The sequence below is a fragment of the Microtus ochrogaster genome, chromosome 2 (assembly GCF_000317375.1).
Source record: "Microtus ochrogaster isolate Prairie Vole_2 chromosome 2, MicOch1.0, whole genome shotgun sequence".
NCBI lineage: Eukaryota > Metazoa > Chordata > Mammalia > Rodentia > Cricetidae > Microtus > Microtus ochrogaster.
In genome coordinates, this window is record NC_022010.1 from 19,238,548 (window position 1) to 19,266,082 (window position 27,535).

Here is a 27,535-nt window from a genome sequence, read left to right on the forward strand (position 1 = left end):
TTTTTTTTTTTTTTTTTTTTTTTTTTTTTTTTTTTTTTTTTTTTTTTTTTTTTTTTTGTCTTCTGTGAAATTCTGGGAAGGTGCCAATTTGCAAACCAGAGAAAAAAAGGAAGGGTAGGCTAAGACACATTCCCGGTTTAATGGCCGGTTGCTGGAGTTATTTTTAACAAAGAGCTTGAAAGAGGGATTGTGCCTTAAAGAGAGACGGAGGGGAATTTTTATCCTCCCAGAAGAGAACAGTAATTAGAGACAGTCTTAACTGAGTGTCCTCAAGAGTTTGGGGTTTTTGTTGTTGTTTGTGTGGGTTTTTTTTAGTTGAAGATTTCTGTTGTCCTTCTGAGGATGCTTAGGAGAGCTGCTGCTGCTGCTGCGTGGGACAGTTCCTGTGGCGCCCTCTCTGGAGCTGATGGGAATGAACAGAGAAGGAGGTTTTTTCTTTCTTTCTTTCTTTCTTTCTTTCTTTCTTTCTTTCTTTCTTTCTTTCTTTCTTTTTTTCTTTTCTTTCTTTTATTTTTATTTGCGGCGTGGCTTCAGCCTTGTCTTTCCCAACTGAATCCATGAAGCATGGAGCAGCGGCCACAGCACTGTCTTCCATCTTCCAACACTTTAAAGTATATACAGGCCAAGACTGGGGTTCCAAGCTGAGGGGTCCTCTCTTCTTGTCCTAAACTATGGTTGACATGGGCTCCCCAGGATCTCGAAGGGATACGTACCTGTCAAAGCTTGCTTTCTATTGCTGTGATAAACACCATTCTCACAAGCAACTTAGCGTGGAAAGGGTTTATTTGGTGTATGCGCCCTGATGGCTGTTGATTGTGAAGGGAAGTCGGGGCAGGAACGGAAGCACAGGTTGTGCAGGGACATTGCTCCCCAGCTTGCTGCTCAGGTTCAGCTAACTTTCTTCTGTCTTCCTGAACTACCTGCCCAGGGGTAGCAGCACCCACAGTGCTTTAGCCCTCCCATGTCAATCATTAATCGAGAAAACGTCCTACAGACTTGCTAGAAGTTCAATCTGATGGAGGCATTTTCTCAGCTGAGGTTCCCTCTTTCCAGATGACCCTGGTTGTCTAAAGTTAACAACAACAACAACAACAACAGAATCCACCAAACCCAAACTAAGTAAAAAAAAAATCTCACCATCATAGAACACTACCAGACATGTTGTGGAAGCTCCTGAGCAGGTGCCTGGTGAGTTCTAGGGGTGAGGGGTGGGTACAGCATAGGCTACCCCACCCTAGTCCATAGTCCATCTCATTTCAAACCTGCTGAAAAGCTCTGGGACCTAAGGTTTCATTGCTCCGAATGGGCTAGGTTCTGTCCACCACCCTGGATGCTCAGGCTGCAGAGGACAAAGGTGCTGAGAAGGTTCTGAATCAGGCCAGTGTTGGGCGCTGTCCCTCTGCGGACAGACGGCCTGCCCAGGCTTGGTGTATCTACAGCTTGGCCAGACCGCAGGGATATCTGCTATGCTGTATCTTAGGACACTGCACCACCTTTCTTGGTCCATCCCTGAGACTGTTTTATCCCATGGTCCCCTCTAAGAGTACCAGAAGCCAGGCCTTCTCTTGGAGTGTTATTTTGAGTCCCGGGAGTCCTTCTGCATGCAGAGTAGTACATATCTACCCAGACTTCCTCGTCGCTGGGATTGATAGTGTATGGGAAGTAGATGCCAAAGGCTTGTGGATCATGTGACAATCCTTCAGTTTAATGCTCCCACGGAGCTGGAAGTTTTGCCTGCATGGCACACTCAGGCATGGGATCCAGATGCTGCCTAATCTTTCAGTAGCAACTGACCTCTTTGCTGGAACAGCTGTGGCCTCTTGACTCAGCAAGATGCCGCCGGGATGTAGGGATTTGTGGGCACCGTTGATAAACTGTAGGGCATCCCGTGACATCTGTAGCCTCTATTCACTCAATGCCTGGAGCAGAATCTCCGGCCGTGACAACCAAATACATCTCCAGACGTTGCCAAGAATGCCCTGGGAGATTCCCAGTTGAGAATCCCGTATGTCATTGCAGTAGTAACAGCTAGATTATTGCTGTTGCTATATAATACTCCATTGTGTGGGTGTTCTATCCTTTATCTCCTGGGGGTGTGCTTGGGTTGTTTTCCACTTCAGATTATTACGCACAGTTACTTTTCTGTTTCCCAAAGAAAAACACTTAAAAGCCAGTGGTTTGCAGCTATTATTTTGCTATGATCTGTTGTGAATAAAAAAGGGTCTTTTTTAAAATCACCTTTATTTGTGTGTATGTGTGTGCTCATGTGCTGTGGATGTGTACAGAGGCCAAGGGACAACTTGTGGATGTCAGTTTCCTCCTTCTGCCATGAGAGTTTTGAACTTAGGTCAACAGGTTTTTGGAGCACATACTTTTACCCACTAAGACATCTTGTTGGCCCCCATGAGAAGAAAAGTCTTGCTGTAACATTAACATTTTCCTTTCTTGCTGTGGTGCTCTGTCTGGGACTGGTAGCCCCTCTCTGCAGACTGTGATTATTATTATTATATCCATCTACAATGAATGTTGAGCTCTGACGGGCTTCCTATAGGGCTGTGTGGAGACCAGGGCACACACACAGACTTGTGTAAATGAGGCGAGGCCAGTCATGTTGTTTTTCCCAGTTTTTGGTTCAATCTGTCTGAATGTCCAGGTCAATTGCCATAAACTCCCTGGTCATTTCCATGGCTGCGTCATAGCCCACACCCTGTCTCCCGCTGTTACGTCTGGCTTTTCCCAGTCTCCGCCCTAACAGACAAGGCTGTGATGAACCGCTGTGTGCCCACGCAGCCCTCTCTCTCTGCGATAAGGCCTTAGGAGTAGAATTATTTGGTTAAGTGGTCATTTCTAACTTGTTTGTGATGTTTAAGCCAAGCATGTGTTTATGCTCACGTCCTAGTCATGTTCCCTGCACAGCACAGGCGTGGGCTCAGAATCTGAGCTGTAGGGTGTCTTAGCTAGGGTTTCTATTGCTGTGATGAAACACCATGGCCAAAAGGCAAGTTGGGGAGGAAAGGGTTTATTTGGCTCACACTTCAGCATTGCTGTTCATCACTGAAGGAAGTCAGGGCAGGAACTCAAACAGGGCAGGAACCTGGAAGCGGGAGCTGATGCAGAGGCCATGGAGGAGAGTTTCTTATGACTTGCTCAGCCCGCCTTCTTATAGAACCCAGGACCAGCAGCCCAAGGATGGCACCACCCACCATGGACTGGGCCCTCTGCCATGGATCACTAAATGAGAAAATGCCTTACAGCTGGATCTCAAGGATGTATTTTCTCAGCTGAGGCTCCTTCCTCTGACGACTCTATAACTTGGGTTAAGTTTACACTCAAAACCACCCAGTACAGGGTGTTAGGGTAATTCAGATCAAACTCCTTCACTCCCCTCTGAGGAGCATGCATCAGGGCAGGAAGCCACCTGTCTGAGTGAGGGCCACACGCTTCACAGAGTAGACATGCTCGTGAGATCACTCCAAGTGGCAGAATGCAGTCAGTGTCTGAATGTCCATTCCACGCACAGCCCCATCCCAGACTGTGCTGTGCAGGGAACATGCCGGGGATATTCCGGACCTACCTGACGTGTGCTCACTTCCGTTGGGCATGAATCCAGGAGTAAGGTGCTTGTCCTGGAGCAGGTGTGTGTGTGTGTGTGTGTGTGTGTGTGTGTGTGTGTCATTGATGAATAGCTGTGACCAATAACTGATCACATTTCCCAAAGTGGGCACCATTCCAAAACCCAATGAACATATGAACCTGTCAATCATGTTTGGGACTATCAATCTTCTCTGGGCTGGTTGTTGTCCAGGGGGCTTGTATTGTCTCATTCTGGTTTCTATTTGTTTTTCTCTATGACACTGGTGACCTTTTTATATGTTTATTGGGCATTCTCATCCCCCCCCCCTTTTTTTATATAGATGTAGAAAGAATCTACCCCCATTTTCCCATCTAGTTGCTGCTTTTGTTTCCTTATCGATTTTCCGTTCCTGGCCCATCTCAGATATGAGGCATTTGTACTGCAAACTCCTTCCGCTGCGCCTGGCCTTTTTGCTCTCAGGGTGTCTGTTGATGAGTGGCTGCTTTAAATTTTCATGTGAGCCCATTTATCAAGCTCCTGCCTTGAGCTTCGTGCCTCTTGGTGTCCTGGTCAAGGAATCTCATCTGACTGGAGGTCACAGAGAAGCTCGGGTGCTGCCTGAAGTGGTCACTGCTCATTCGGCTCACTTCCATTAAGTTCTGCGGCTGTCGTCTAATTGTGGCAGTGTGTGGCGAGGTAGGGCCAAGATTTATTTTCCCCACATGCATGCCCAATTTACCAGGCTTCACCTGTTGGCAAGATAAACCTCTGCCTTAGGCGGCTGGGCTGCCTTCTGCATCCATCAAACTGGCTGTTTCTATCTCCCTAACTTCAGGGGCTTTATGCTAAAGCCATGCTAACCCTCCTGCTTCGCCTGGGCTGTGGATGGCAGAATCTACATCTTAAACGACTGATGTTCACTGCGGAAGTGCCTTCAGAAGGATTCTAAGATCAGCGCTGTCACCACCGGGGCTCGTTAGCCCGCGTCCCACTTAGCTCTAGACTCTGATGGGCAAAAGTTACATCTGCTTGTTTCTGTTTGAGTTCCTTTGATTGCCGGCAACGCTGGGCGCCCTTCCCTGAGTGACTTGGCCATCTGCATTTTTCTTTCAGATCATGCACTCTTGCCTTGATTTTTCGGGGATCTGCCGTTTGCTTCATTACTGACTTGAAAGATCTCTGCTCATCTCGCAGATAGCACATCGCCTGCTGCCATCCGCCATAGCTGTGTTTTATTTTGACAATTTTTTTTTTGCCTTGTGCAAGTTAAAGTGTTCTGTGTTGTCAAGGGTGTCAACCATTTCCTCTAGAAAGACGTCTTAGCTCCCCACGGCTGCTGTGACAAATGCACATAAACCCAGTGGCTTGGAACAACATAGCTTTACAATCTGAGAGTCCTGGAGGGCTGATGTGCAGAATCAGTCTCCTTGTGCTAAACTCCGGGTGTCAGAAGCCCAGAAGGGCAACTTCTTTCTTGCCTTCCTAGCTTCTAGAGACACTCTCGGGTCCATGCCTCTGAACCATTTTATCAGTCCTTGCATTGCAATCTCTCCTTCTCCCCCACTCCAGTTCTGACCCCGCTACCTCCCTCTCGCAAGGGCTGTATGATGACTTCGGACCACCTGAGTGATCCAGGGTGCTCTTTCATCTCAAGACCTTAATTGAAAGACATCGGCATAGAGCCTTTGCCATATGGAGACACCCCCTACACCCACAACATCCCCTCCACACATACACAACAATCCCCCCATACACACACACTGGGAGTGTGGACACCTTAGGCAGACAGTCGCAGCCCTTTTTAGAGAAGATGGCCACTGTGTGAATGACAGACTCTTCCTCCTTCACCCACTTGGTGGTTGAGGTTTTTTTTGTGTTCAACCCTTTCTTCTTCTATGGGTGACAAGACACTCAAAAGGTGAGAGATTTGGGTGTCACTCCCGGCCCCAATAGAGAAGTCCAGTGTAGGGTTTCTCTCACTGTGCATCAGGGCATTGAGGGATGCTGGTCACTAGCCGTAGGAGCAAAAGTCATTTGGCTTCCTTCTAGGGGTCAGTTCTGGGGACTGCATGGGGGCAATCTTCTCATGCCTCAAAGGGCACTGCCCTTTTCTGCTTCCAGCCCTGCCCATGTAGAACCAGGCATCTGACAGGCACCTCTGTGACATGCTGCTGGGCCAGGGCACCTGTGAGTGGCCTGAGTCTCTCCCAGTGTTTGGCTCTAGGGCTCTGGCAATGGTGACTCATAAAAAGGGGACCCGCCCCACAGGTTCCCTTTGAAGCTTCCTGCAGAATCAGACATGAGGCAGGCCCTACCCTGGAGAACATACAGCATCCCAAGACCCCACTGAAGCCCCCGTATGGTGGGAGCAGACCCTCCATTGCCAGCCAGGGTTGGGAACTCACAGTGTGGCTTTGCAGAGAAGTCCACAGCTTCACCTCCCTGGGCAGTGTGTCTTCTTCCAGGTCCCCGGTGTGATGTATTCTGACACCAACCTTGGAAATCCTGTGTGCTATTGTAACTCACTCGTATTCTTGTTCAAATCTCCCACCGTTGACATGTCACTCTTTATGGGGGGAGGCAGCCCCGATGTTCTTCCACAGGATCTTTCTCATTTGTGGTGGGGTGTGCTCTCCCGAAGGGGCCTCTTCATTTCACCTGGCTATTGTGTGAATCTTTTGCTCTCAGAGGCCCAGTGTAGGTTTGCTCCCCTGTCTGTTGGGAGATAGTGAGGGATGGCGTCTTTAGCTCATTGGTGCTTCATTATCCTGAAGGAGAAAAGGGGACCCTGTTTGCCTCCTCTTTCTCTCTTTTGATGTTTCGCCAAGAGGTGAATAAGGTTTGCTTTGCCATGCATTCCTCGCTGTTGCCAACTGGTACCTCAACAGAGTCCAAAGCAATGAGTACTCCCCCATCTGTGGGCAGGGACTCAGGAAACCAGGGACTCAGAGCAGCCCTTGGTTGGCTTATCAAGAGTTGTAGTGACACAAACTGAGCATACAGCCTGGGGACAACAATAAGCATAGTGAGGACTTAGAAATAGTTAGTACTGACAAGGCCTCGGGGCCTCCCCCAACTCTAGCTCCAGTGGAGAGACCACGGATTCACCCAGTTTCTTGTTTTAGCAACTCATACCTGCCCAGTGTCCACCTCTGTTAAACCAAGATGTCACAGTACTATGGGGGAGGTTCCAAGGTTCGTGTCTGCCTGAGAAGATGTCTGGGGCCCCTAGTGGGCAAGTCGTTAGCAGGCGTCACTACAGGGCTTGTTTTCTGTCTTATGTGGTGTGAGTGTGCCCTAGAATGAGCTAGGCAGTCTTGAGTGAGTGCTCCTGACTTCCCACTTCTATACAGATGGTGGTGGGTTGTATGGTGAGGTGCAGGGTGGGATTGTTCCAGTCCTGTTCTTTGGCTGTCAGTCAGGGATCACTGACTTCTCATTCCTCATGAGTGTCCAGACAGGCAGCTCTTGGTGCAGAAGGGACACACATTCCTGATGCCAGAGTTGACTGGTGACCACAGAGACTAATCGCAGGGTGGGGACACAGTGGTCTCTGGGACTGTGAACAGGAAGTGCCTAGCCAGAGCCTCTCAGCTCCATCTTCCATGGGTCCATTTCCAAAGCTGTTGCATCACTTGAGCATGGGGTGAGGTAGGAAGCCACGCCCAGGGTGTGCCTAGATGCCAGTGTGCGTGGCTTGCTCTGCATCCCGGGCGGGGAAGCCCTACCCCCTGCCAACGCTGCTACGTAAGAGAAAAAGGCCCAGCTTCTAGCTGCATCTGAGTCCTATGCCCCAACTTCCATCCTTGTCTTAATCTCTGGCATCCCTCTGCTAAGACAGCCACACCCCCTGGCTGTCCCCTTATCCAGACTTGGCCCCACTTTCAACTCAGCACCCAGAGGTCTATTCAAAATGTGGCTGGAAAGATGGCTTAATGCTTAAGAAGGCTTGCTTCTCTTGCAGAGGGTTCAGTTCCCAGCACCCGCATGGCTTCTAATAACCACCCATCACTCCCGTTCTAAGGGATCTGATGCCCTCTTCTGGCCTCTGCAGGCCCTGCATGCATGTCACACACACACACACACACACACACACACACACACACACACACACACGCAAAACCACTCAACACACGCATAAAAAATAAACAATAAGCAGAAATGAATAAATCTTCAATGTGCTCTAAAACTGTCACCCATGCATTGAAAACCTTTTCCCGTGTCCTCTGCATTCCCAGCCTCCAGCTACCATAGCCTCTTTCTGGTCCTTCCTCACACAAGCTAGGCCCTTTCCTTACATTTTCCCTCCTGAACAGAATGATCTTCCTCAGGTCCCGGAATGGCTACCACCTTCGCAGATTCTGTCCCACGGCCCAACCGTCCTCTAAGAATTAGCCGCACACTCCGGCCACATCCTATCCTGCCTACTACCTTTGTTCCCATCAGGGAGGTGGATGCAATCCTGTTTGCATGGTTTTTGTTGTTGCTGCCACTGTCTTTCTTCTCTAGTAGAAAGCAGCTTCCATAACACACACACACACACACATACACACACACACACACAGAAAGAGAGAGAGAGAGAGAGAGAGAGAGAGAGAGGGAGAGAGAGAGAGAGAGAGGGAGAGAGGAGGAATACAGCCTCTAGGATCTCTACCAATGTTTGTTGACTGAATACCTGCATGAAAGATGACATCAAACACAGTGGACCCTGAACCACATGGGTGCACAGCTCGGTCAGGGTGAGCCAGTCTTTGCCACCTGAGCTCTGAGGACAGTGGCTCTTTCCTGAGGCTCTCCCTTCACCAGCTGACCTTGACAACACTAAACTGTGCCTGGACCCCACTTCCAGGCCTCATACTCTGGCTTAGCATGGCGGTTTATCTGCCTGTTTGCTGTTGGGCCTCCTCATTGCCCTTGAGGTGCTGTATTAGCATTGCCACCCTCTCTCCCACGGTACAACAAGGTCCTGGAAGAGGTAGATCTAGTCACCTCTCCATGTGCCATGAGCCCTCCTGTCCAGGCCCCCTAACCCCCCCAGTGGGGTGAGGACAAGCCCTCCCAGAGGCCCTTACACAGCTTGGACCTCTTTCACGCAGCTCCCACTCCGCACTCCGCTCCCTGGTCCTGGGGCTTTTACACACAAGGCTCCACTGTCTCCCATTGCCCTCACGGAGCTGGTGAGGCTTGCTCACCATGTCCCTTCCCCAGGGCACCAATGTTCTCTGTGTGGTCACTGATGTTCCTCTGAGGCCAGACCTGTACATTTGGACATGTGTGTCATGCCAGGTGTCCCACGTGGAGCACAGTAGGAGTTGCTACTGCACAGAAAACACTGTTTCTGAGAGCTAGTCAGCCGGGGGTATCAGGCCCAAAGCATGGAGCCTGCAGGACTTGCAGTGCTGAGCTCGAACGCAGCCCTGGTCTCTGCCATGCGCTCTTCAAATGAGCTCCGCTGGGCTCTCTTTCTCCACATTCAGCCTAGGCTTAAGCCTCCACCTCTCCACCAAGCAGCAGTCTCTTTTCTGTGCTTAGATGATGGCACAGTGGCAATCGCCAGTCCCACAGAGGACGCTCACTTTCTTCTTCTAAGACTGGACAATGAAGAAGCCGCAGGAAGCCGAGCCTGAGACAGCGCTATTGTTATGTCCCAGAGAAACCGTATTCTAACAATGCTAATGGGGGTCAAAACGAAAGGAGAGAAATCCGCCCACTTCCCTAGGTCCGGGTCTAGCTCTACAGATGTCTAATGCATACAGAGGGTTACGTGGAGGGAATCACAATGTGGATGAGATCTGTTTCCTTGGCTAATTATTTTTACCAGCTCCACAAAAGCAAACTGGGCTCTGGGAGATTTATTCACACAGAAATCACTGCGGAGGGAAGTGGTGCACTAGATATGGTTTGCTCCTTGTTTATCTGGGAGGTGGGGGGTCACATGTGCCATGGCACTTCTGTGGAGTTCAGGGGACAACTTTCAGGCGTTGTCTCTTTCTTTCCACCAAGTGGGTCCTGGGGATCAAACTCAAGTTGTAAGGCTTAGCTGCATGCTCCTTTACCTGCTGAGCCATCTCCCCAGACTCGCATTTGAGTTTTAAAGATGCGTTGGTGTTCATGGACTAGAACTCTGCTGAGATTCAGTCTCTCTTTGCCAGACTTCCTCCAGCAGGCACCTGGATCACCAGGAGCTGTGGGCCTTGTAGCTTGCGTGAGTGGAATCCGCCCCCTGCCCGAGCCACACACCGTGGCGTCTGCCCCAGCTGTGAGAACACTAGCAGACGTGGAGATACATTAGGAGTCTTTGTCAGCTGTTCCAACAGCCAGCACTGTGGACAACCTAGCTTCGTCATCACAGTGACAAACCACCCACGGGTGCTGGGTAGATTTATCCGGCCACACTATTGCGATTCCTGTAGCTCCCAGCCCTGTTTATCACCTGTCTGTCACATCGTTGAGTGCCTATTCTTGCATGTGACATCTCAGGGCCACTTCTCCAGAGAGGAGCCAGGTTGTTGGTGACACCAGGTCTATCTTTTCTTCCTGCATAGAGGTCAATGTCAGGGGCAGAAATTGAATATTTGCTTTCTGGAGCAGATGAGGTGCAGTAGTACCCAGGGTCAGTCACCGAGGGGGCCAGGTACCTGAGAACCCCTTACTATCTATTAGCACCCTCGATGGAGCAGAAGTGACAGTGGGATCACTTTCCTAAGTCAAGAATACATCCAAGAGTTGGGGGTGACAGGTGAACTGGCCTTGACACTGGGATTAGAAGAAAACAAGTCTAAGCTCCATTCCTCCCCAGCTCAGGGAGTACTCACCCCATCTTCTGATTGCTGACTGTGCATGTAACTCTGGCTGATGTTTAAACATCTCAGCGCATGCGTGAGTACATAAACACAGGAATGGGGCACAAGCTGACACATGGGGGCAAGCAATCCCCTCGTGGTGAGTGGTCCTGGGGATCTGTGCTTGCTTGCTTCTTGGAGATTTTTTTTTTTTGAAAGTTGGAGGCTGTGCAAGCATGCAAGAAGCTGGGGAATTACAAGAACGGCCAGGCTGTATCCCTTAGAATGTTCTGTGTAACATGGCCTGGACCCCAGGTCATGGGACCAGACCCACCTTGCCCAAATTAGATACTCGGGGGGGGGGGCATGGGGACTTGGAGCTGGCAGAAGCATTTCTTAGGTGTTGGTGGCTCCTCGCTGGGTAACGGTGAGGAGGAGCCACCAGCCTGGTAATTCTGGCACGGTGAGGACTAGCCTGGACAGGCTCCCCTGCCAACAGCCCCTCCTTGATACCCTTCTGGAACTTCCTGGAAACGACCTCCCTTTGACCACCTGCATCAGGCAGGGCTTTGCCCTAGAGACTCTGACTTCCTTTCTTCCTTTCTATTTTAAAATAGGGAATTGTCAGCAGATGTCTGTGTTGTTACTTTACTTGGTTGGCTGGTTTTGATGTTTGGTCTCACTTTATAGCCTAGGCTGATCTGTAGTCTCAGACTTGCTCTGTAGCCTAAACTTATTGCAATCCTCCTGCCTCCGCTTTCTGCGCACTGGGATTATGGCTGCGCCTGGCTTAGAGCCTTGAGGCTCTAATACATACAAATCTGGATTTACAAATGCCATTGACGCAGGAGGTCCTGACAAGAGGCCGCGTCCACACGCATGTCACTAGTCTCTGTGTTGGGTTCCAGACTCCATCTAGGGACATGACTACATGGCCCTGCCTTGCCCTACGTGTCCAGCAGGTTGGTGCCTGGGTGAAGAGATGCAGTGACTTTTGCCCCTGCAGAGGTGGCTGAGTCCTATCTGCTATGCTCTCCCAGTAGTCTAGAGTAGGAGGGAAGGATGGGTCATTAGGACATGGACCGGAACTCAGCGCATCTGTTACCTGCCTCCACTACACTGATATCATCTCCCTCCTTTTCTGCCCCTTCCTTCCTGCTTACCCTCTTCATTTTTCTCCCCACTCCTCATGATGTAACCCATATGATCCCCAAATGCACACCTGGATCAATCCTCCAGTTGAGAGCAGACCCTGCTCTCATCACAGGTCATGTGGCTTACCATCAACCAAGGCAGTGACAATTGGAGCCTAGCCTCACGGGGTTATAGACAAGCAAGTTACTGAGTTCCACAGGCTTTGCAAGGCTGGCTTGGAAGGTATTGCTGCCAGTGGGAGAACTGCTAACGTCTTATTAGCTATTTTTCTTATTGTGGTGAACAAACACCCAATAATAGCAACTTAGGGGAAATACGCCCATGGTTCAGGGCATATAGTCCACATGGTGCTGGGTGCAGCTTGGGTTTGCAGTAGCACGACTTTGAGGCTGCTCATTCACATTCCTAAGGACCAGGAAGGAGAGAGAGCAGACAGCATGCAGGGCTTGTCTATTAACCCTCAAGATCATTCCAACACTTTTCAGTCCCCATCCGCCAAGCCTGTTCTGGCAGACACACGCGTGCATATCTTCCTAGCCGTCTTCCGTGGGTCCACTGAGGTGCGTCTTTATGTGGCATCCACATGAGCCAAGAGGTGGTATCCAAACAGCTGGGTGCACATGCTCGGCGAAAGCCTTTTGTTCTGCTGTTCTTCAAGCCAGAATTTAAGGGGCCAGATCCTTCATTCATTCCGCTGGTGACAGGCAAAGCTATGTTGAGTCTTATACAGCTTCACATGGGAACAGACAGTGGGCCAAGCCAGCCACTGTGTTCAACCCTCCAGTCCCCTGAGCGTGTGACCAGAGCATGGCCTCCCCTCCCCACTGCTCAGAACCCTGTTCACACCCTGCCTGTGGCTGGAGCCTCAGCTGTCCTAGAGGGGCAAGGGGAGAGTGGAGGGACTGGGGAGGACACTCTAGGTGCAGAGACAAGGTGGTAAGTGTCCTTGATGTCCCAGGAACATCGGGAGCCCTTGCAGAGTTAACTGTATTTAGCAAAACATCGCCGCCTAGACCCATGATCCCCTCTAATAGCTTCTACAGGGAACGTAGGGGGCACTGTGAGAGCCTTGCAGCTGATGAGTGATGGAGTTTGCTGGGACTCTGTCTTGGCTACAAAATTCAGAACTGGGAGTAGAAGTCAGGTTCTCAAGCCCCTGGGGAAGAGGGAAGCTGCTGCCAGCAGCAAGTGGGCATTACGCTGCCTCTCACCACACACTCACTGCCCAACCAAAAACAGCACAGCTTCCATGTGTAATGGAAGCATCCTTCTGCCCCGCACACTGCAGAGGTGACAGTCTGCTAGCTTCTCTCACCCTGAAGGAGAGAAAGAATCTTGCCCCGAGGTCAGGGCTGTGACACAGCTGTGTGTGATGGTCACGCTAGCTCCACCCTGGAGGAAGACATTACTGCCACATGGACACAGGGGTGCGCCCAGGACAAAGTGAGCAGGAAGGGCTGCTGGAATAAGCAAGGGAACCAGTAAAGAACTCCATTCAACTGAATGGCCTTGAGAGTTATAAGGCTATCCCGGTGTGTCCTGCAGATGGGGTAGGCTTGTATGCTTAACTACAGAATTGAAACTTACATGGGCGTGATTGACAAGTTTTTTTTTTTTTTTTTCAAAAGCATTGCGAGTAAGGCTCCTGGGCCTCCCACATGACGGGTCCGCTCCTATCTAAGACAATGTGTGGACTGAAGTATCCAGTTGCTGGGGTGGAGTCACATGTCATGATAGGTGCTCTTAGTTTGGCTCATGAGAGATGTCTATCTGTTACCCATAACGTCTGCTTGCTTGGTGCGGATTACTGAGGAAAGATGTGGGCTCAGTGGGGAGCAGCCTCTCTGAAGTTGTGGTGACTGGCAGTCCTGGGTCCTCCTCTTCCCTGCCAGAGCTCATTTCTGCCCCGCCCATTCTGTAGCTGTGGGAATGCACCTATAGGTCTTCTGCCCATCCTACACACTCAGGGTACCGATTCGCAGAAGGGCCACCCATCTCTCTGGCATGCACACACGGCCTCCAGGGAAAGCGGGGTGAATGGGTGGTATGTGGGCCTGGCTGTTCCTCAGATGCACAGGGTGGGGGCCCACTGAGATGGCAGCTCCATCTCAGCCAGCATTCAGATCTGCCATTTATCCCACAATGATCATAGGTTGTGAAGCCAGCTGCTTTTTATAGTTATGCTAAAAGACTTGTCTGCTGAGAAACTGTCCCTTGTTTGTGGGCAGGACCAGCCCTCTCTGTGTCTTCTTCTATGGCGCTCCCAGGTGTCTGTTGACTGGGGTTTCTGTCCCACCAGGTCCCACAATCGTTCAGTCCCAAAGAAATACACAGAGGTCTATATTAATTATAAACAGACTGGCCTATTAGCTCAGGCTTCTTATTAACTCTTATAACTTATATTAGCCCATAATCCTTCTGTGTTAGCCACGTGGCTTGGTACCTGTTTTGGCGAGGCAGTCACGTTTTGCTTCCTCTGTATCTGGATGATGATTGCAGACTGACTCTTCCCTCTACATAGAATTTCCCTGTTCTACTTGCTCTGCCTCTACTTTCTGCCTGGTCACCTCACCTATACTTTCTGCTTGACTACTGGCCAATCAGTATTTTATTAAACAAGTATAAGAAATAGATATTTACAGGGTAAAAACATTGTCCCACAGTGCTACCTCCTTTTTTTTACAAAACAAGAACTCTGAATCAAGTCTCCCTTGTTTAGTTTTCTTCCTGTCCATTATCCATGCAACTTGTAACCAACATTCTAAACAAGGGCAAACATCCATAATCCATATTTTGGGGATTGCGGGCATAGTTTTACTGGCTACTTCCTGCTGATTGGGGGTACTGATAATCTTATGGGGACCTAAAGAAAATTTAGAATTATGATCAAGTCATGACTGAAATATTCTGTGAGGCTTCATCATCTCAGGTAGCAGTCTTGAATCTGTTCTGGATGTAGAATTCAGACATCACTCACTCCTACTGGAGATTTCTCAGGGGGTCTTCCTTAATCAATCCTGATTTTTTCTTAATCCCGAATGAATTTCTCAGACTCTCATTTCCTGTGGAGACAAAAGAAAAACCTCTTCTCCAAAGTAACATACCTTTTGACTTAAATTTTGAAGTCAAGGCATTTTCAAAATATATATGTCAAATTAATCCAGCAGCATTTATAAACAAATATCTTTTAGCAGTTTTTGCTCCTTCCTCAGCCACCAAACAATTTAAAGACAATACAATAACATACAGTATCCAGACTCTCTGTGCATTTTTCATCTTTACATGGCTTTATTTTAACCTCTATTTCTTTTATTTTTATTTATAAATTTTGGCTTATTGAGACAGAGTTTCTCTGTGTATCTTTGGCTGTTCTGGAATTCACTCTGGCCAGGGTATCCTTGAATTCACAGAGATCTGCCTGTCTCTGTCCCCCAAGTGCTAGGATTAAAGGTGTATGCCACCACACCCAACTACTCTCTTTCTTCCTTTTTTTATTTTAAGGACTTTATTCTTTTCCTTTATCTTTCAAGCCTACATATATTTTTTCTTTTTGCCTACATATATTTTTAAACACACTGTAAACTATTTAGAGGTTTTCTTTGCCTTTGGATCTATCTTAACTGTATATCTCTCTTTTTCTGACCACATGAGTCTTTAATTTGCTAAGTGATATGGCTAGGATTAAAGCTGTGGCTTTGATGGCTAGATCCAACCCATTCCTTAGCTTTCATGAGAGTCTAGCCTCAAGGCAGAGGTATTGGCAGGAGCCCTGTTTATTGCTCAACTCTTTGGCGTTTTAAGGTCTCTGCCACTACCAAGAAGCATGCTGTCAGCTATTCAGAAATAGCATTTAGGTGTTTGGTGGCAGGGCCTCTTAAAAAAGCTGTAAGGTTTCACAGCTAAAGCTGAGTCAGAAAGCCTCTCTTAAATGAGATGTGTTCATCTCTAGCAAAGAGAGCCCACCCGAGAAAGTGCTGCTATCAATAAGCCATGCTTAACTTTATTCTTTTCTGTCTAGAATTACTTCCCAAGCTCTCTCAGGCTTTATGTGGATACAGCTGTCCACGTGGCACCATTTGTTGACAGAGGGTTTCAGCTTTACGATAGGTCTGGCTTTTCTTCATGCTCAGGATTAAAGTTGGGAAAGAAGGGAGAAGGAAGAGGACAAGAAAATAGACCAGGTACAAGGACCAAGTGAGGGATGAGGAGGAGGGAGTCAAGGACCCAGGAGTTTACCAAGGTGTGCCTTGGGTTGGTTTACTGTCAGACAATAGTCAAGTCCCTTGGTCTCTGGCCTCAGCTTCCCTCACTGTTGGGTGAGGCCTTTGATACTGTTTGAGCCCAGGGCTGTGGGATGGCCACACCAAGTGCCAGCAGCAGAACTGGGGCTGTGTGGCTGGCTTTGCAGAAGGAGTAGGTCATGGGAGCTGTGACTTTAATGCCTGCTCTGGATGCCTCTCTTGAGTCTCACCCACCCAGTCTCTCTTCCTTCAGATGCGTAAGGCCCATGTTTGCCTCATCTTGATAAGCTTGCCCCCCTCAAATGTCTGCTTCCCTCTTATTTTAGCAATGTCAGCCCAACACACCCGGAATAATGTGCTCATAGTATAGTGTTCTAGTCTACACCAATGACCTTAGAGATCGGAAGTGGTCCTCTCTGAGGGCTACAGGTGTCTCTGGCTAGTTATCACCAGCACGGTGATTGTGTGCCGTTTGCCCGGGTATAAAAATTGCGTTGTGGAGGTACAGGTTGCGGTGGGGGTGGTGATTCTGGGACCAGCCTCGCAGAGATTTCCTTGCTTGGATGAGAGATGGACAGAGAATCAAGTTATCTGGCAGGACTGGCTATCTTGTGGTGGCATCAGTGGGGCTCCTAAAGAAACCCCCTGCCAGGTCTGTGACTGGAGACTGGAGGTGAGGGAGGGGACCAGGTGCTGATCCGTTCACTCAGTCTGATTAGGAGGATGACTGCTTGGGCCTCCCGCGGGTCATCCTGGGTGGCCCAGGAAATGGCTTCTGCTCTACCTCAGCTGGCTTCGTCCCTGTGGAAATGAGCAAACGTGTTCCGTCTGCAGTGTCGGAAAATGTGTTGGAGACACGAGGTTCCAGAACAGTGTGCTGGAAGCTGGGGATTTGGCATGTCCCAGGCAGAGCAATGGGCTTGCTGCCCACTGGTAGCCCTTAGAGAGCGGATGTCCCCGTCTTCTCAATGGAAATAGCCATTATCATCTGCACGGTCTGCGCCGAGACATCCTTGGTGGCAGCTGTGGCCAGGAGGTTTGGTTAACTTTTGTCCTTGGACATGTTCAGGCTCTTTGTTCTTCACTTCTTGGCCATGTTGACATCTCCTCCCTCAGTTCCGTCCCTCACTCATCACCTCCTTTTCAGTTCGTGTCCGGGCAGGAAGCAATCTGATGTCTAATAGGGTGGGGGCAGAATTGTACAGAAGAATGGGGCTCTGAGACGCCTGCCCCCCAGTTCAGCCCAGGTCACAGTTTGCATCATGAAGTGGGCACCCTGCCATATCATGCTGGTGGCCAGAGGACGGGGCCAGTGACCCTGTGGTCATTTCCCAATGGACGATGCTGGAGCTATGCTCTGTTAGAGCTGGGTAATAGCCCCCAGTCATTTCCACTTTTCTGGTTCCCTTCTGTGGGATCACATCTGCTCTGCCAGGAAGCAAGGTGGGAGTGTTGCTAACTGAGCTCAGGGAACCCCAAGGCTCTTTCCCCTCCACTTTGCCTGAGCCTATCTGGGCACCTAGACAATGTCTACCCCTGTCTGGAAGGATGCCCCAAGCGATCCGACCGCTTTGCCTGAGCCTATCTGGGGACTCTACTGTCTGGGCCATTGCCAGTGATAAGTGTTTTCCTTTTTCCCTTTCTTTCTTTTTTTCTCTCCCTCGAATGTGTTTTTTTTGTTCAGGCTGTTTAATTCTGCTAAAGTGCTCTGCTGAACAGGGAAATATGCCTCTAAGTAAAAGCTTTTCAACTGAACACCACAGTGCTTTGGTAAGGACCTGAAGTGGTTTTTGTGCCCTGGGAGTGACAGGTGATGTCCCAGAAGCAATCAGCCATAACCCCATGGTGACCCCATAAACAGGGCTGTTTTTGTGAATTTTAGTCATTGCTAAAGGGAATAAATAGAACATCACCCTTTTCCAGGGACACAAAACCCAGTCCTTTTCTACGGTGAGTGTCTGTGTGCAGTCCACAGTGGGTCTCACTGACGTGTCTGTGAGCAATCCACGGTGGGTCTCACTGATACGTGACTCAAGGGAGCTTGGTTTGGGAGAGGGGGCACGGGTCACAGTTAGGAATGGGCTCAGTTTTTAACATGTTTACTTTTCTATTAATTAAATTTGCCCCTTGTCAGTTTCTCTCTCTCTCTCTCTCTCTCTCTCTCTCTCTCTCTCTCTGTCTCTGTCTCTCTGTCTCTGTCTCTCTCTGTCTCTCTGTCTCTCTCTCTCTCTCTCACACACACACACACACACACATACACACACACACACACAATGCACACTGGCCACTCTGACTCCCTTACCTATTTCTATATCCCTACCATACCATTCTCTCTGTACCGTTACCTAGAAATCTTTCTCACTTTTATATCTGTTTGTTTTGTGACCCACTGGGTTTAAACTGTGACCATTGGTTTGGAGGAGGTATCCATTGGAGCTAGTGGGCTTGTTAGTGGGCACACAAGTGAAGATCACAACTCCCCCTTTCCCACAATCTGTCAATGGCCAATAGTTCAGCAGTAAGAGGTAAGGTCTCACGAGCTCTCATCCCATCCCTGGCTAATTGTACACTGGAACTCTTCTGTGCTGGCCCAGGGCAGATGGCTGGAGCTGGGAATCCACCGTCACACAATGGCCGTCAAATCACCGCCATACCCTATCTTCTGGTTCTTACATTCTCTTTGCCACTCTTCTGCAACGTTACCTGAGTCTGACATCCGAGGACATGATGTAAATGTCCCTCAACTTCACTTACTCTGAGTACCTTGGGCAGCCACGAATCTCTGCATTCACCGCAGTTTGTGGGTCCAGGTCTGGGGCTATGACAACTGCACCTAGCATCACACTGCACTGCAGAGCATGCATCACACTGCGCTGCAGAGAATCCTTGCTTGCTTACCAGCACCACCAGATGTACCGGTTTGTGCTGGCTTGAAATCGGTCCCTCTTCAGTCCCCAATGAGCTTGGTGCTTTTGCACACAGATCTCTGTGCACCATTAGTTCCTGCCGACCCTCACCAGGACAGCCTTCCTCTGGGTTGACCTGCAGGTCCCGGAGCTGCTCCATCTGCACCCTCCAAAGCACAATACAGAAAACAAACAGAAGCCACACGTATTTAAAGTCTGCTGTTTCCGGAGTGCAGCCCATCACTGCCAGGATAACCAGGGACTGTGCTTCTCACTCAAAACCCCCTACCCCCCTTTCGACCATCTCCACCTCCAGCCTCCGAGACTTTTCCCAATGTGGTTCACAGCCTCTGTAGTCTGTAGTGCTGCTGCAAGCAGTTTTTCTAGAACATCTTGGGACTGAGCTGCTGTGCTCTGGCTGGACATTGTCTTATCATGCTTCTCGCTGGCAGTGAAGTCAGGCGAAATGAGAATCTTCCAAGCAGTCCGCCCCCCAGACTGTAAGTGTGTGGTTTCCTGGTTGGTGGTCCTCAGGCTGTCCTGCCCGGTGGGCAGTTCTTTCCCAGCCTACTGCTGCTTCTTTGACTGCTCGCTGGGTATTTGATCATCACTGTGTTGAGAACAGGTAGAAGCCATTGTGGGGTCTCAGGGCCATGCCCTCTGGGAAGCCACTCTTCGGTTCTCGGCACCATGGAGTTGGCTGGAATCTGTCCATATCTTCCCTCCATCTCTCCCATCTGGAAATTCTCTCAGCTAAAAACGGGCTGTCAGTGAGCCCCTTGCCAGCGACCTCCCTCCTCCACCTGTTGCTGCTCATCGGGCTATGCACCATCCTGATGCATCCGCCATCCTGATGCATCCGCCATCCTGATGGATTCATTGCTTCTAGGAGCAAGATTCCCAAACTGCCCTGCCCTGATGGGTGGGGTCATTGCTCTGGGCTGGGTCATTGCTCTCTTCCACTCAGACTCCCTCATTCCGTGCCTGACCAATCAAGATTGCATTTTATTTCTGTGTGTGTGTGTGTGTGTGTGTGTGTGTGTGTGTGTGTGTGTGTGATTAACTTGTGGAGAAAATAACTGTGGAGGACTTAGAAGCAGAAGGACACACAGCATGTTCACCTGGGCCTTACCTGGCTGCTGTCTAGCTCCTCCTGGTTCTATTCTGTCGTGCCGTCCTCCCCTCATCCCCCACTCCCCCCGCCCTTGCCCTCCTGCACAGCGCTGCAACGTGCATACTGACGAGGCTTCAAGACCTCGTTCTTCCCACTGAAATGTAAATACTGTCTGGCGCAGACGTCTTGATTCCCTCCCTGTGGATATCGGCCAGTTCTGAATGTTTTGTGGCTATTAAGCAAATTTGCTTCAGTAGTTCTGATAGCCTCACCTGCTATGAGACTTCTTCCTAGAAGGGCCAGTTATGTCTGCTAGTCCCATGTTAATTAGTGAGGGAGATTAGACCTTTCTCCTTGTGTCTGTAAGGAATCTTCATGCACCTTTTTAACTGTTAACCCTTGATCAGGGGGAGAATCCCAGAAGCAGGTTGTCCATTTTCTTAAACAGTGCACATGTGCATGAGTGTGTATGTGTGTGTATGTGTGTATGTGTGTACTTGGGGCCCAGGGAGATTGGGATCGAGCTGTATTGTTTAAAAGCTTGTAAAATAGAGTAGCAGATGGGGAGATAAGGAACAAAGACCAAACTTGGAGGTGGCTCTGTTGGCAAAGTACTTGCTGAGCAAAGAGGAAAATGAGTTCAATTCCCAGCACCCACCTTAAAAAGCCAGGCAGTGTGGCATCTACCTGTCATTCCAACAGAAACATGCAGGTTCCTGATGCATTCTAGCCAGACTGCCTAGCGTACTCAGTGAGCTCCAGGCTAACGAGAGTCCTGATCTCAAAGGAACAAGCTAGGAAGCAGCTGAGGAATGACACCCAAGGTTGGGCTCTGGCCTCTGTATGTATGCACACAGACACACCCATATGAACACACACACATGCGCGCACGCGCACACACACACACACATACACACACACACTGCACAGAAATAGATACCACTACAGCCCATCAAACATTTGCATTCTTTTCTAAGTAAACCAGCTTCTTTCTTGTGGGGAAACCAGCATTTTCATGTGGCATGTTCAAGGGTTCACAGTCACCACAATCCACCACCAACAGCCATAGGATCAGCTGCAGGAGAGGTGGGGATTTCACAGTTCTATAAGCCAGCACCATCCTTTCCAAGGATACAAGGAGTCAGACAGATCCCGGAGGCTCATTAGCCAGTCCAGCTGAGTTGGTTGAGCCTTTGACCAATGAAAGACAAAAACAAGATGGATGGCTATTGAGAAGCGACACTTGAGGTTGACTTTCTACTTCTATGTGCATGCATGCATACACATGCACATACATAGACATACACACACATCACACACACACACATACACATCACACACAAACACACACATGAGGGGGGGAGGATAAAACAGCACAGTTTGAGTGACAGGCTCAGGTCTATCAAAGACCATCTTCATGATTCTCAGCACAGCAGGTGAGATGGAGAGTCCAGGCGGGCAGGTGTGGGCCGTGGTCCAGGCTCCACTCTATCTCACCTGTATCACAGCAGAGTGACATCAGAAAGAGGATCGTGCATCTTGGGAATTTCTAACTATGCATCTTGAGAAAAATAACTATCAGTAGACATAGTCCTTGAACAAAGGCCTCTGGAAGGGGGAATAGCCCAGCCAGTCAGCGGGGAGGGAGCCTTTGTGGGAAAGGGCTGTGGATCTGTCACTGTGCTGGGCCTTGATGGGCAGGAACTCCACACAGCCCCATCCTATGGGTCTGAGCTACACTTGACTCTGTCCCTTAGGAGACCAGGCTGGTGTCCGAGGGGAGCAAGGAGCAGCCAGAGTGTTCAGAAGTATCAGCAAGGCTGGGTGTGAACATTGTACGAGTACATGAGTGAGTGAGTGTGTTTGTTGGTGAGCTGGAGAAGACTGTCCCTCTAGCCCCCCCCCCCCCACGATGTAGGGTGAGAGCCGGTGCTAGACAGACAGACTCAGGGCCCTGCTGTCATCCTGAGCAGAGCTCGTTCTGCTAGCAAGAACTGGGAAATGAATACTGATCAGATGTCACCACAGCTAGCTGGAGTCACTTGAGAAGACAGATGACCTTCTGAGGTCCTCTCCTCATTCCTCTCTCCTAATCTATACCCAAGTCACCTTCCTGTCCTTCTACAGCTCTGTAGATGTGTTAGGGGCAGATCCCAGGGCATGACTGGGGTTCCCATGGGAGCCCACGGAGAGCGGGGTGACTGTCCGGTTCATGAGTCTCTTACCTATCTGGTAATGGACACTGTGTAAGGGGGTGGTTGCGAGGTGGGGCTTGCTCTGGGGCTTTGACACCCTGGGAAAGGGTAGGATTTATCAGACGCAAGAGTGTGCAGAGAAGAGGGAGGGAAACACAGCAGAGGATGGCACCCACGGGGGCTTCGGTGAGGGTGAGCTCTGCTGGAGTGTCAGGAGGGTTAGGCCTCCCAGGCAGCTGCAGCAAGACGGGTAAGCTCGGGAAAGGTGTGTGTGGATGGGCACTGTGGATGATGGGAAGGTGGATGGGCAAGGGAGGGCTATGTTGGTAGGATGGGGGAGGGGAGTAAGGTGATGGGGGGTGGATTCATGGGATGGGTAGCTGGATGAATGAGGAAGTGAGTGAGTGGAAGGGAGGTAGAGGGAAAGGTGGGCGGTCAGGTCGGGGTAGACAGAGGTGGGCAGATGGGGCGGGAGGGATTGGTGATGAGGCAGAAGTTGTCAGGCAGATGAACAGGACAATGGGAGGGTAGATAGGCAAGTAGGAAAGATAGACTGACGGGAGGACAGATAGGTGGATGAATACTAGGTGGGGCAGACAGACGGGGTAGGCTCGGCTAAAGCAGAAGGCAGCGCCACAAAGGGAGGGTGGCTTTCAACCCTCAGGTGTCTGAGCTGTCTCTGTTCCATCTTTCCCCTGAAGATCTTAAGTGTGTCATAGGACTGGATGTGTGCTGTGAAAAAGATAAGGCCGTGGAGGGGGGAGGATGGAGGCCAAGGGCAGGAGAGGCTGTGGGAGGCCAGTGGGCAGCTGCCTGAGCTGCTGGACCCAGGTGGCCATGCGGCAGCTGTGCTAGGCTGGATGGTAGCGTGCACGTGACCACAGGAAGCACGTAGGCGGGTCTTCTTCAGGCCACACACCTGTAGTTCAGATAAGAAGAGGTGAGGTCAGTGTGAAAGCAAGTAGGGAGAGATAGGAAAGAAAGAGGCAGGTCTGAGGGAGATGGAGGGAGACTACTACAGGGGGTGCTACCCGATTCCAGAGGCATCTTTGGATAGCTCTACCGGTGGCAGGACCCCTCTGGTCCCAGGTCTGGCCTGTTCAGGATGGTGGAAAGTTAGTTAGGGCCCAGGGATCCTAGGTCATTAGAGACATACCCTCATCTGGCCCAGCTCTCACCCGGGGTTATCCTGCCTAGCTTCTGCCTTCATCTCGACCACCCTCCATAGGCTCCTGTGCCTGCACTGCCTCCCCTACATCTCCATCACTGGGTAACCAGAAGCTGTTTACACCAAGTGTGGATGCAGGCATGGAGTTCTCTGTGTTCCTTGTGTTAAACCTTCCCCGGAGTGCCTTATGGATGTGTGGTACCTAGGAAGAGGGAAGATATAAAAGCCCTTTCTGTTCCACTCTGAGGCAAGCGCTTCTAATTCCAGGTTCCGCACCATTCCATAGAGTTCTTCCTTCTTCATGTGCAGAAACTCAAAAGCGCTCTGATTGCCTCCCTCCTCTGTGCAGGCTGTTTCTGAGCTGATAAGAGAGCTGGAAGCCTGCAAGTGCTGACCAGGGAAAGCCCTGGAGGGGCGTGGCTGAAAAGGTAGCTCCTGTTAAAGGAATGGGTCTTTCCTTTCATGGCCAAGGGCTCGCTCTGGCCATGAAGAGATTGAAACCTGGATTCTGTGCTATGGGAACATCATTTCTTGGACCTCTGAGGCAGAGGCTGACCATGCTCTCTCTGACCCTGGTGCATCCCTGTGGTGGTGCTCCCATGGCTGTGTTATAGTCATGGGAAGCTGCACCTGGAGAAAAGATGTGTCTTGAGAGGTGAGGGTGGCCCTTCTATAGGACTGAGGCCCACACGTAACCTACTGCTGAGGAGACATGCCTGACATCACCAAGTCTATGGGGCCGTTTGTGCACCCTGGTTAGTTCAGATAGAGTCTGGATGGAGTTGATGGCCCAGATGGGGTAGGAGTGGGGGACTCTTCCTACTTCTTAGCTTGGGACAAGAGAGTCAAAAATCAGGCAGCAAACACATAGTTTGGGAAAGCATTGAGCGCAAGGCACAGACAGGATGTTGCCTGGCTTGTTATTGCCCTTCTGCCCTCAGGGTGGCCCATCCCATTGACCTGTGATAGGGATGCAGATCCTGGGATAGGAACCTGCACATCTCGTTGGTTCCTTTCTGGCTCTCACCCAGAGGGTCCACCAGTCTTCCAAGTCAGGGCTTTCATGGGCAGTGAAGGGCTATCTATCCTAAGAGTCTCTGAAACCAGAGAACATCAGGCCTTTGTCTTGTGAGCCCCTTCGCCAATCAGAGCTGGGCCTGGCTGTGGGAAAAGAGCAGAGGGAGAGGTAAAGAAGCAGCGAGGGTGGAGTGGGACCTCTGCCTGTGTCTGGCCCTAGGCGGGGGATGTGGCTATTTCGGTCCGTGATGCTGCTTTGCCGAGGGTCGTAAATAGGATCACGGTCACGGTGCCATCTGCCTTCTGCTTGGGGACAGTGATGAAGAAGTGTCTCCCAATTTCTTTATGGGTAAAGCCACACACTAAAACACAAAGTAACCACATGTCTGAACAAGGGATGTTAAGGGAACTTCTCAGATGTATTTCCTTCCCTTTCATGTTCAGAAGCCCACACTTCGCCTGTAAGCAGCAGGTTATGAGTAATTGGCTGGCTAATCCCATTGGGAAGCTCGCTCCAGAGGTGGAGGGGGCCTGTGGAATGGCAGGGGCTATTGTGCAGCCTCTGAAGCTCTGGACACACAGTGTGTGTCTGTGGGGGAACCACCAGGCTTGTGTGGGCTGGTCCCGGGGTTCTCTGCTAGGATCTTCAGAGAGATGCTGCCAGGCCCTTCCGGATGCCCAGCATCCTGCTGACCTGCGGAAATGGTTTTTCTCTCCAGTCCAGGCAACTGGGACTTGGATGGACTGTTGGCCTCCCACGGTCCTCTTCAAGTGGAACGTGGGCTGTGCGAGGTGACTCACCTTTCCTTTGGCACAGCCGCATTCCCATATGTTAGAATCTCTCTGGAAACGTCAAGGCTTCCTTTTTTATTTATTTTTTATTTTTTAAGCAACTCGCTTTTCCAAGCCAAAGAGCTGAGCATGGGCCAGAGTTTGAGGGCCAGCTGGGCAGGGAATTCCTGGTCAGGACTGTGACCTTGGCCCCAGACCCAAGACGGCTATTCTACCCCTCCCTTGTGGACCACACACACTTGGCTTTTTCTGCACACTGGCTGGCCAGCTGCACTTTTTCTTTGAAGGATGATTTAAACCCTGGTCTCCGGGGGTGGGAGGAGCAGAAGTAAACCACCCAGGAGAAGACAGTCTTCCGAACACCTCCCTAGAGCCCGCGTCTCTTGTGTCATGGGGAGCTGGGGATGGCTTCCTTTGGCCACCTGCTTGCTTTAAATACTTCTAAATGACCTGGGTGACACAGAGATGTATCTCTTAGACATTTCTGCGCAGTTTGGGTCCAGAGGAGATAATAAACACAGGGCTTATATTCCAGTAGAGATGCATCTTTACCTGGGCCGGTCGTCACCAAGGTTGTCCTTCCTAACTTCCAGCTCAGTGTTACCTCATCCACCCTCCATAGGCTCCTGTGCCTGTGCTGCCTCCCCTACATCTCCATTCCTGGGTAACCAGAAGCTGTTTATACCAAGTGTGGATGCAGGCATGGAGTTCTCTGTGTTCCTTGTGTTAAACCTTCCCCGGAGTGCCTTACGGATGTGTGGATGAGTGCCTAGGAAGAGGGATGATATGAAAGCCCTTTCTGTTCCACTCCGAGGCAAGCGCTTCTAATTCCAGGTTCCCACGCCATTCCATAAAGTTCTTCCTTCTTCATGTGCAGAAACTCAAAAGCGCTCTGATTGCCTCCCTCCTCCGTGCAGGCTGTTTCTGAGCTGATAAGAGAGCTGGAAGCCTGCAGGTGCTGACCTGGGGAAGCCCTGGAGGGTGTGACTGAGAATTAGCTCACAGTGGTCACTTGGCTTCTCCAGCTTGGTCACAGGCACCCTGGATGTTCAGAATGTGAGAAATCTTTGGGGAAATAAAAAAAAATTTGCTGCTGGAGGGATGGCTCCACAGTTTAGAGTGTGTGCTGTTCTTGCAGCAGGGCCAAGTTCAGGTCCCAGTACCCATTTCAGGTGGCTCACAACTACCTATAATTAGCTCCAGGAGGTCCAGTGCCCCCTTCTGACCTCTATGGGCACTGTGCTCACATGCATGGATACACAGATACAGATACACACATATGCACGCACATACATCTTAAAGTTCGAAAATCTGTTTAAATAAATAAATTAACTGCAAACACTTTAAACTTTGTGTGTATTGAGGCAGGCATGTGTGTGCCGTGGCACATGCGTGAAGGTCAGAGACAACCTTCAGGAGGCAGTTCTTACCTTCTCCCTTGTTGCAGGCTCTCTCTTGTTTAGGAATGGTGCCACATACCCAGGTTAGCTGGCTCACAGCTTCCAACTCTCTCACCCTCATCATTTCATAAGGACCCTGGGATTACAGATGTGCACCACAATATCTGGTTTCTATTTGAGTTTGGGGATTGAGTTCAAGTCATCAGGTCCTCCATGGCAAATGCTTTTACTTGGTGAACCATCGTCTTAGCCCCTGTGTGGAATCCTGTCCCCACTCCAGGACATGTGTTTGGCCTTTCTTATCACAGCTGTATCCCTTTTCTTTCATTTCAGACTCATAAGCAGTATGCTGATGCCACCAACGAGAGCAACCGCCTCTTCCTGTATTGTGCCTTCCTTAACTTCAGGTACTGTGAGTGTGGGGGCTACCAGGCAGACAGAAGGGGGAGAAACGGGGAAGATGGGAAGACAACAAGATGTCCAGTGGCTCAAGGTGTCCGCCCCAGGGCACTCTCATACCACACAGGGCAGGGTTGTGCTTATGAAGCCAATGTGTTTGTATGACTGTGCGTGAGGCAAGACCTGGTTAGGTATGACTGGAGGTTGCGTGGATTCAAAGGTCTTTTTGTTCCTTAGAATCATTTCATCAGGGCTCTATGAGGCCACATGGAAATACTGATCCACAGCCTTCTCTAAAGAGTGTCTTGAGGGAGGACTGGGATGCGGGGCTTTGGGAAACAGCATTCACTGGCTAGCATATCAATATCTTAGCGTTGGGGCCAATGAGATGGCTCAGTGGGTGAAGGTGTCTGCTGTCAAGTCTCATAACCCAAACTTTGGTCCCTAGGACATGGTGGAAGGAAAGAGCCAACTCCCCTGACCTCCGCACGCATACGCTAGCATGCACACATACATTGCCCCCAAACATATAAATAATGTAATAAAAACATCTCTCTATTTGATGTTTAGTGTTGAGGTTAATATCCAGAAATAGTTTCCAAAAATTCAAACAACCCACTAGTTAGAGACCCAAGTACCCTGGTTAAGTCATGGGTGACAGACCTAAATTGCCGTTTGCCAAAAGAAAAAACAAAAGTGGCCAGCAGATACAGAAAAGAAAAAGCATATCAATATCCCAATCCCCAGGGAAATGCAAGTAAGACCACAGTAAGACGGATCCCCACCGCAGTA

General features: G+C 50.1%; 1 protein-coding gene across 1 annotated transcript in view; it reads left to right on the forward strand.

Moving 5' to 3' along the window:
• Adgrd1 (adhesion G protein-coupled receptor D1) overlaps positions 1-27,535 on the forward strand; it is a 116,736-nt gene that overhangs the window by 48,831 nt on the left and 40,370 nt on the right. Inside the window, exon 14 of the mRNA XM_026783480.1 lies at positions 26,678-26,751. Within this exon, the coding sequence (XP_026639281.1) occupies positions 26,678-26,751 (74 nt within the window). The remainder of the gene's footprint in view (positions 1-26,677; positions 26,752-27,535) is intronic.